At 36.7% G+C, this 9641-nt stretch overlaps 1 protein-coding gene across 1 annotated transcript; it reads left to right on the top strand.

Moving 5' to 3' along the window:
• Positions 1–7978: 7978 nt before the first annotated feature.
• On the top strand, positions 7979–8998 carry TAAR1 (trace amine associated receptor 1). Its single transcript, XM_049874259.1, has one exon. The coding sequence runs from the start codon at positions 7979–7981 to the stop codon at positions 8996–8998; it is 1020 nt and encodes a 339-aa protein (XP_049730216.1).
• Positions 8999–9641: the final 643 nt, after the last annotated feature.

Raw genomic sequence — 9641 nt, 5'->3', positions numbered from 1 at the left:
CAAGGGGATACTGATTGGTTTAAAGTCAGGAAAGGTGTGCATCACGGTTGTATTCTTTCACCATACCTATTCAATCTGTATGCTGAGCAAATAATCTGAGAAGCTGGACTATATGAAGAAGAGTGGGGCATCAGGATTGGAGGAAGACTCATTAACAACCTGCATTATGCAGATGACACAACCTTGCTTGCTGAAAGTGAAGAGGACTTGAAGCACTTACTAATGAAGATCAAAGACCACAGCCTTCAGTATGGATTACACCTCAACGTAAAGAAAACAAAAATCCTCACAACTGGACCAATGAGCAACATCATGAAAAATGGAGAAAAGACTGAAGTTGTCAAAAACATGGTGAGTAAGCATATATGGCCGTATAACCTATAAAGCAATGTTTTTCTAATCCTGGTTAGTAACGTTATTGGGTAGTAACCTCCTCTCTTTAAAAAAGATTAAATAGGACAAAAAAAAAAAAAAAGAAGGTATCAAAGTAAATTTAATGTAGTAAGAATATTTTTTAATGAAAACTTTGCTTTGTTATAGAAGCATTACATATTTATATATGTTCTGAGTGACAATATAAAATATATTCTTTCCTATAGAATGTGCTTACAAAAAGTTTGAAAGTCACTAGTTTAAAATATTTTTCAACTCTAAGATGTAATTAGGTTTAAGTACATTCCAATTTTCTTTTTAAAAAATATTCATTTGCTGAGTACGAGTCATCTGTTCTGAAAGTGAATTGTTTTTTCAAGCACTAGTTATTTCCTATGTACTGATGTCTAGTATAGGTATAGTTTTCTTTCAGATAGATAAAAAAATTAAGGCAGTTTTAATAGACATGTGTTTTCATTTATATTCTGTTAACACTCATGTCTGCGGTTACCGATGGTTCATGCTTGAAATTATTTTTAAAGTAATGGCAATATTTACTTTCTCTATTTAGCTTGCTCACTGCTAGCTTCCTGATGCTCATTTAGAATAAAAGCACCTCCCAGTTATATTTCTTGATAAAACACTGTGAGCTTGTTGTCAGAAAGATTAATTATCAGCTTATCTTTCTCAGGCTTTAGTATTTGCGTCATTCTATGCTGTCACCTATTGTGGCGTTGCAGTGGGCTCTAGCCAAAAGCGGCTGTGCAGGAGACAGGTGCAGACGAACTCACTCATCCCAAAGGCAGGGTTCTGCTGCCTATGAGTCGAAATCCACTCAACGGCAACGGCAACGGGTAGCTCATCCATGGCCTCTGTCCACTCTTACCGGAGAAGGTAGGTCTGAAAACAGTGAACAGCCATGCCAAGGCTCGTGACTCACCAGGGGACCTAGAGGAGACCTTTATCAGGAGAAGGCTGAAGAAAATGATTTATTCATGGTTTGGGACTTATTCATAAAGTAGAATTTAAGACTATTTAATGTGAAGTAAGTTTCTGTAATTTAGTTCCTTAACACTCACTTTAGTAAGAGAAGGTAAAGAAATAGTTACGTATTTTTAAATAGCTTGCTTTACGTGTACTTTTAAAAATTCATCTATGGAAAACTAAGACATTTGAAAAGAGAAAATAGTTGTTTTTTTTTTTTTTTTTAATCTCCTTTCCTTGCGACTAAACAAGGAAATTTCTCCCTGAGCACCTTGCCTGGTTTTTACATAATAAATGGAGTCTTCATGGAGATTTACAGGTTTTTAAACAAAAATGTATCTTATTATCACTATGTGCTAAACTCCAGAACTAAACTCTTCTTTGGAGAAGTGTTTCTTGGTGGGAAAAAATCTAGCACATTTCCAAATGACTTCAGGTACAAAAGACTTCAGGTTTTATTTTGTGTGTGCATTAGATTTGCGTGTGTGTGTGTGTGTGTGTGACTGTGTGTATATTAGCTCTCTATATATGATCAATATGTATATTAGATTAGTTAGAGCTAATATAATACATATATATATATCAGACCAATTAACTTAAGAATCTTATAGTTGTGATTACATTAATCTTATGATGCCTACGGAGCAGAAACATTGATGTTCGTTCATTCATTTATACCATTCATTCATATTTACTGTAATATTATTGGAGATTGTTTTTCTCTTTTATCTGGTTGGCTGATATTGAAGTCTAAGCAAACAAAGGAAATTTCTTATCTCTTCATGATGTGACCAGTTTGCTTCCAGTGATGTCCCAATTCAAGAATCATTTCTTTAAGCATTTGGAAAATTTTTTTCCTCTGCCTCTTGCTTCTTTCCCCTTTAAAAATAAGTATTTGTCAAAAGCCCTTTTAGTATTTTAATAACCAATACAGGATAAATTTTAGAGCCGCACACATATCTTTGGAATAAAACTATTATCATGTTCTAATATTTTTTCTGAAATTGTATATTAGAACAAAAACAGGATAGGTGCTCCGTTCAGAAACTTAGCATAAGGGTGATTTTAATTTGAAAGTAAAATGGATGAATAAATCATGCAAATAATTATACATGGAAAAGAAACACAAATAGTGCAAATTTATTCTATATGTATGAAAGATTTTTTTCTGGTTATAAAAATGAAATGTGCTCATAGTAGAAAACTTAGAATATATAGAAAAGATAAAGGAGAAATATTTTACCAACCAGGAAAAATCATTGCTAACATTTGAGATTATTTCCTTCTTCGTTTTTTTTTTTTTTAGTTTCGATCTCACCATCTTTAAGTAAACAACATGGTGTGGATTTGTAGTATGCCATTTCATACCTATTTTCCATGTTTATACAAATATGTGTATATATATATTTTAAAACTCTTATGTTGCAGATTTTTTTTTAACTTGAAAAGACATCATTGCCATCTTTCTGTATCTATATATAAAAAGATCCAACTCATCCTGTTTAACTTCTTATTGATTCTTATTTTACTTTTGTTGCTGTTACAAAAGCTATTGCAGTGCCCATTTGCTGGGTCAAATGATGTGAGCATTTTAAACTTCAAATAATATTGCTAGAGCAGATTTCCAAAGTTAAATGACAGCTATGCATCTTGCAATCCAGTCAAGAAGTTTTACTTGCTAGTCCCTCACCAACCCTGATAACAACTGGGGACCATTGAGATAGTTTAGAATTTAAGTTCCAGGCATTCAGCGTTTCCTTGAAATTTATTTTTTCCCTTTCAAAAATCCTTACTCAACAAGCTTTGTATTTTGTCACATTATCATAACTCTTTGTGATTTAAACTAAATCTTCATTTAGAGAATTTACTCCCTACTGTTGTGTATTTCCTTCATTTGTTGCTATTTAGAAATTTTCATTCTGATTTAATTTTTATATTATTACAGTACTTCCTAGTAACTTTCTCAGAAAGTGATCATAAATGCTATCTTTCTTTTACCTTCATATGATTACTGTGGACTAGATGGCAGCTGTTTTTTGTTGCTGTTGTCATTTTCTTTTCTTTATTCCTGAAGAGGCATGAAGAGATGGGTATGGGGCACATGAGAAAGGACAGTCTGCGATGGGAGATTGTCAGTTCATTTGTAGTACTGGAGGGCTGGCTGAGTATGTGAAAAGTTGTAGGCTGATGGGTAGATGGGGAGGTGGGAGTGCGGACATTCTCCTGATTGCATCTATTTCCCAGTGAAACAGGATGCCAGGCCGTTAGCTGAGGGTGAAGCTGAGAGAAGGTTTTTGAGGTTCAAGGAAAGAGACAGTGTGAAATAGTCATCTCAGAGAGTGCGAAAATGAAAGTAACAGAGAAATAAAGTAGGTCGTGGATTAGTTCTAATGGTCCGTACATATTAAGAGTTGAAAATGAGGCTGGTTGAGTGTTCTCCATCACGTTCACTTGGGCATGTTCAGAAGTGGAGTGGCCAGAAAGTTGGATTTTACCAAGTTTAAGTTTAGCCAGAAGAGAATGTAAAATAATGCTGATATTATAAACGACAAATAAAATGCTAAATAAGTTACATATATATATATATTTAAACTGTCCCCACGTGTCTGTCAGTTTGTTGCACTTGCGGGGGGGGGGGATTGCATGTTGCTGTGATGCTGGAAGCTATGCCACTGGTATTCAGATACAAGCAGGGTCACCCATGGAGGACAGGTTTCAGTTGAGCCTCCAGACTAACATAGGCTAGGATGAAGGACCTGGTAGTCTACTTCTGAAAATAATTAGCCAGTGAAAACCTTATGAATACCAGCAGAACATTGTCTGATTTAGTGCTGGAAGATGAGCCCCCCAGGTTGGAAGGCACTCAAAAGATGACTGGGGAAGAGCTGCCTCCTCAAAGTAGAGTCAACCCTAATGATGTAGATGGAGTAAAGCTTTCAGCACCTTCATTTGCTGATGTGGCACGAAGCAAAATGGGAAGAAACAGCTACAAATATCCATTAATAATTAGAACTTGGAAGGTACGAAGTATGAATCTAGGAAAATTGGAAATTATCAAGAGTGAAATGGAACACATAAACATCAATATCCTAGGCATTAGGGAGCTGAAATGGACTAGTACTGGCCATTTTAAATCAGACAATCATATAGTCTGCTATGCCGGGAATGACAACTTGAAGAGGAATAGTGTTGCATTCATGGTCAAAAAGGACATTTTAAGATCTATCCTGAAGTACAATGCTGTCAGTGGTAGGATAATATACATACAGCTACAGGGAAGACCAGTTAATACAACTATTACTCAAATTTATGCACTGACCACTAAGGCCAAAGATGAAGAAACTGAAGATTTTTACCAGCTTCTATAGTCTGAAATTGATGGAACATGCAATCAGGATGCATTGGTAATTACTGGAGATTGGAATGTGAAAGTTGGAAACAAAGAAGAAGGATCAGTAGTTGGAAAATATGGCCTTGGTGATAAAAACAAATGCCAGAGAGTAAATGATAGAATTTTGCAAGACCAACGACTTCTTCATTGCAAATACATTCTTTCACCAAAATAAATGGTGTTTTTTTATATAGATGGAATACACAGGAATCAAATCAACTACATCTGTGGAAAGAGAGGATGGAAAAGCTCAATATCACCAGTCAAAACAAAGCCAGGGGCTGACTGGGACAGACCATCAATTGCTCATACGCAAGTTCAAGCTGAAACTGAAGAAAATCAGAGCTAGTCCACGAGAGCCAAAATATGACCTTGAGTACATCCCACCTGAATTTAGAGACCATCTCAAGAATAGATTTGATGCATTGAACACTAGTGACCAAAGACCAGATGAGTTGTGGAATGACATCATACATGAAGAAAGTGAGAGGTCATTGAAAAGACAGGAAAGAAAGAAAAGACCCAGATGAATGTCAGAGGAGACTCTGAAACTTGCTCATGAATGTCGAGCAGCTAAAGCAAAAGGAAGAAATGATGAAGTAAAAGAACTGAAGAGAAGATTTCAAAGGGTGGCTGGAGAAGAGTAAGTAAAGTATTATAATGGCATGTGCAAAGAGCTGGAGATGGAAAACCAAAAGGGAAGAACATGCTCAGTGTTTCTCAAGCTGAAAGAACTGAAGAAAAAATTCAAGCCTTGAGTTGCAATAGTGAAAGATTCTGTTGAGAAAATATTAAACGACACAGGAAGCTTCAAAAGAAGATGGAAGGAGTCATTATACCAAAAAGAATTAGTCGATGTTCAACCATTTCAAGAGGTGACATATGATCAGGAACTGATGGTACTGAAGGAAGAAGTCCAAGTTGCTCTGAAGGCATTGGCGAAAAACAAGTCTCCAGGAATTGATGGAATATCAATTGAGATGTTTCAACAAACAGATGCAGTGCTGGAGGCGCTCACTTGTCTATGCCAAAAAATATGGAAGACAGCTTCCTGGCCAACTGACTGGAAGAGATCCATATTTATGCCTATTCCCAAGAAAGGTGATCCAACAGAATGCAGAAATTATAGAACAATATCATTAATATCACATGCAAGCAAAATTTTGCTGGAGATCATTCAAAAGTGGCTGTAGCAGTATATCAATAGGGAACTGCCAGAAATTCAGGCCAGTTTCAGAAGAGGACGTGGAACCAGGAATATCATCACTGACATCAGATGGTCCTTGGCTAAAAGCAGAGCATGCCAGAAAGATGTTTACCTGTGTCTTATTGACTATGCAAACACATTCGACTGCGTGGATCATAACAAATCATGGATAACATTGCGAAGGATGGGAATTCCAGAACACTTAATTGTGCTCATGAAAAATCTTTACATAGATCAAGAGGCAGTTGTTCAGACAGAACAAGGGAATACTGATTGGTTTAAAGTCAGGAAAGGTGTGTGTCAGGGATGTACCCTTTCACCATACCTATTCAATCTGTATGCTGAGCAAATAATACGAGAAGCTGGACTATATGAATAAGAATGGAGCATTAGGATTGCAGGAAGATTCATTAACAACCTGTGTTATGCAGATGACACAACCTTGCTTGCTGAAAGTGAAGAGAACTTGAAGCACTTACTGATGAAGATTGACGATTATAGCCTTCAGTATGCATTACACCTCAACGTAAAGAAAACAAAAATTCTCACAACTGGACCAATAAGCAACATCATGATAAATGGATAAAAGATTGAGGTTGTCCAGGATTTCATTTACTTGGATCCGCAATTAACAGCCACGGAAGCAGCAGTCAAGAACTCAAACGATGTATTGCCTTGGGCAAATCTGCTGCAAAGGACCTCTTTAAAATGTTGAAAAGTAAAGGCTAAGGTGCGCCTGACCCAAGCCATGGTATTTTCAATCACATCATATGCATGTGAAAGCTGTACAATGAATAAGACTGAAGAAGAATTGATACCTTTGAATTGTGGTGTTGGCGAAGAATATTGAATATACCATGGACTGCCAAAAGAATGAAAAGAATGAAGAAATCTGTCTTGGAAGCAGTACAACCAGTATGCTCCTTAGAAGCAAGTATGTAAGACTGCCTCTTACATACTTTGGACATGTTGTCAGGAGGGATCAGTCCCTGGAGAAGGACATCACGCTTGGCAAAGTACAGGGTCAGTGGAAAAAAGGAAGACCCTCAAAGAGGTGGACTGACACAGTGGCTGCCACAATGAGCTCAAGCGAAACACAATTGTAAGGATGGTGCAGGACCAGGCAGTGTTTCTTTCTGCTGTGCATAGGGTTGCTGTGAGTCGGGACTGACTCGACCACATCTAACAACAGCAACATATATGTATGGAAACGCTGGCGGCGTAGTGGTTATGTGCTACTGCTGCTAACCAAAAGGTTGGAAGTTTGAATCCACCAGGCGCTCCTTGGAAACTCTATGGAGCGTTCTATTCGGTCTTATAAGGTCCCTATGAGTCAGAATTTACTCACTGGCAATGGGTTTGGTTTGGGCTTTTATATATGTGTGTGTGTGTGCTTTACAAACTGAAAGTAAAGGTATGTAAGCTTCTTTTTATTCCTATAAGCTATAAAATAAGAAATGCCTTATATCTGACAAAGTGCAAGAGTGGGGCCATAGTGGGCACGTTTAAAACATTTCGATTTTCTTAAACTAAGATTTTATACTAAACTTTCTTGCAATTTATATCTACCCTTTAGAGTGTAAGCCTCTGCCTCTAGATTCTGACTTTCTATGGGCAAATAATGTTTCCATAATTAAAGCATATGAAATATTCATTATTTGACCTTGGCTGACCTACAAAAATGGCAGTTTCATAGAGTGCAAAGTAATAATTTATCTTTGCATTCCAAGCATAGCATCTACACCAAGTAGATGTTAACAAGATATTTGTTGAACCGAACTTTTGAACTGAACTTGGAAATAAAGCTCTTTCCAACATGATTTATTCTTCAGCAAGAAGTAGTAGGTAATACGTTTGAAGTGAGAGGAACCAAATTACCCCTAACTGACTCTTCTTTTTTTCCCCAGGTTTCTGAGATAAGTACGTGCAAATGGAGGAGACTGAATGCTAATCTAATTATGGACTCAGGGAAAAGATTCTTTCTGACACAAAGGGGAAAATAAACTGGTACATATCCTTCAGGGATGATGTCCTTTTGCCACGATGTAATTAATGTTTCTTGTGTGAAGAGCAACTGGTCAAATGACACCCGTGCTACCCTGTACAGTTTAATGGTGCTTGTAATTCTGACCACACTGGTTGGCAATCTGATAGTTATTATTTCTGTATCCCACTTCAAGCAACTTCATACCCCATCTAATTGGCTCATTCATTCCATGGCCACCGTAGACTTTCTGCTGGGCTGCCTGGTCATGCCCTACAGCATGGTGAGATCTGTTGAGCACTGCTGGTATTTTGGAGAAGTCTTCTGTAAAATTCACACCAGCACTGATATTATGCTGAGCTCAGCATCCATTTTCCACTTGTCCTTCATTTCCATTGATCGCTACTATGCTGTGTGTGACCCATTGAGATACAAAGCCAGGATCAGTATCCTGGTTATTTTGGTGATGATCTTCATCAGTTGGAGTGTCCCTGCTATTTTTGCATTTGGAATGATCTTCCTGGAACTAAATGTCAAAGGAGCTGAGGAGATATATTACAAACACGTTCACTGCATAGGGGGTTGCTCTGTCTTCTTTGGCAAAACACCTGGGGTATTGGCCTTCATGACTTCTTTCTATATTCCTGGGTCTATTATGTTGTGTATCTATTATAGAATATATTTCATAGCTAAACGGCAGGCAAGATCAATTAACAATGCAAATCAGAAGTTTCAAATTGGATTGGAAGAGAAAAATGGAATCTCACAAAGCAAAGAACGGAAAGCTGCAAAGACATTAGGGATTGTGATGGGGGTGTTTCTGATATGCTGGTGCCCTTTCTTTGTCTGCACAGTCACAGATCCTTTTGTGGAGTACACTATCCCACCCACCTTGAATGACGTATTGATTTGGTTTGGCTACTTGAACTCTACCTTCAATCCAATGGTGTATGCTTTTTTCTATCCCTGGTTCAGAAGGGCATTGAAGATGATTTTACTTGGTAACATTTTCCAAAAGGATTCATCTAGGTGCAAATTACTTTTAGAATCAAATCCATAGAATTATTCTGTTTAACTGTTTTTGCCAAACAGCTGGTGATCCTATTTATGACCAGCATAAGCAAATACATGGTACAGCATGGGTCTTTTTTCAGTTCTTTGAGTCACAGCACGTATGGTAAATTAAATTACAATGCTTATATGTAGTTTCCTATTTGGGGCATAGTAAGTGTGATTTATGTCATTCTTACTATGCATATTTAAGGTTTGCAAATGCAGCATTTAAGAATTTAAGAGCCTACATTTTAACTAAAGAACTTTTTATGTCCTTAGATAAACTGCCTTGAGATGACAGTGGCACCTTGCTCAATTGTTCAGTGATAAAGACCACACGGCTGCAACGGGATGCAAATTAAAACCACAGTTTTGCCATTCATTCATTTGGAAATTATATATATATTTATAAAATCAATTCAAGGTATAATTATTAATAATCATATTATTAAATAATTATCTACACATAATTTCTTATTTATCATTAATCCTTATTACTATATATCTCAGTACTTAAATGGCTGGATATTCATTTTTTAATATAGGCTTATCTGATGCTCATCTTTGTAAGAAATTTGGAAAATATAAAAATAAAATAAATTACATCCTGGGAAGCACCATATCATTTAAAGCTCTTAAAAACATTATTT

This window comes from Elephas maximus, chromosome 1, assembly GCF_024166365.1.
Source record: "Elephas maximus indicus isolate mEleMax1 chromosome 1, mEleMax1 primary haplotype, whole genome shotgun sequence".
Taxonomy (NCBI): domain Eukaryota; kingdom Metazoa; phylum Chordata; class Mammalia; order Proboscidea; family Elephantidae; genus Elephas; species Elephas maximus.
This window is presented reverse-complemented; position numbering and strand designations above follow the sequence as displayed.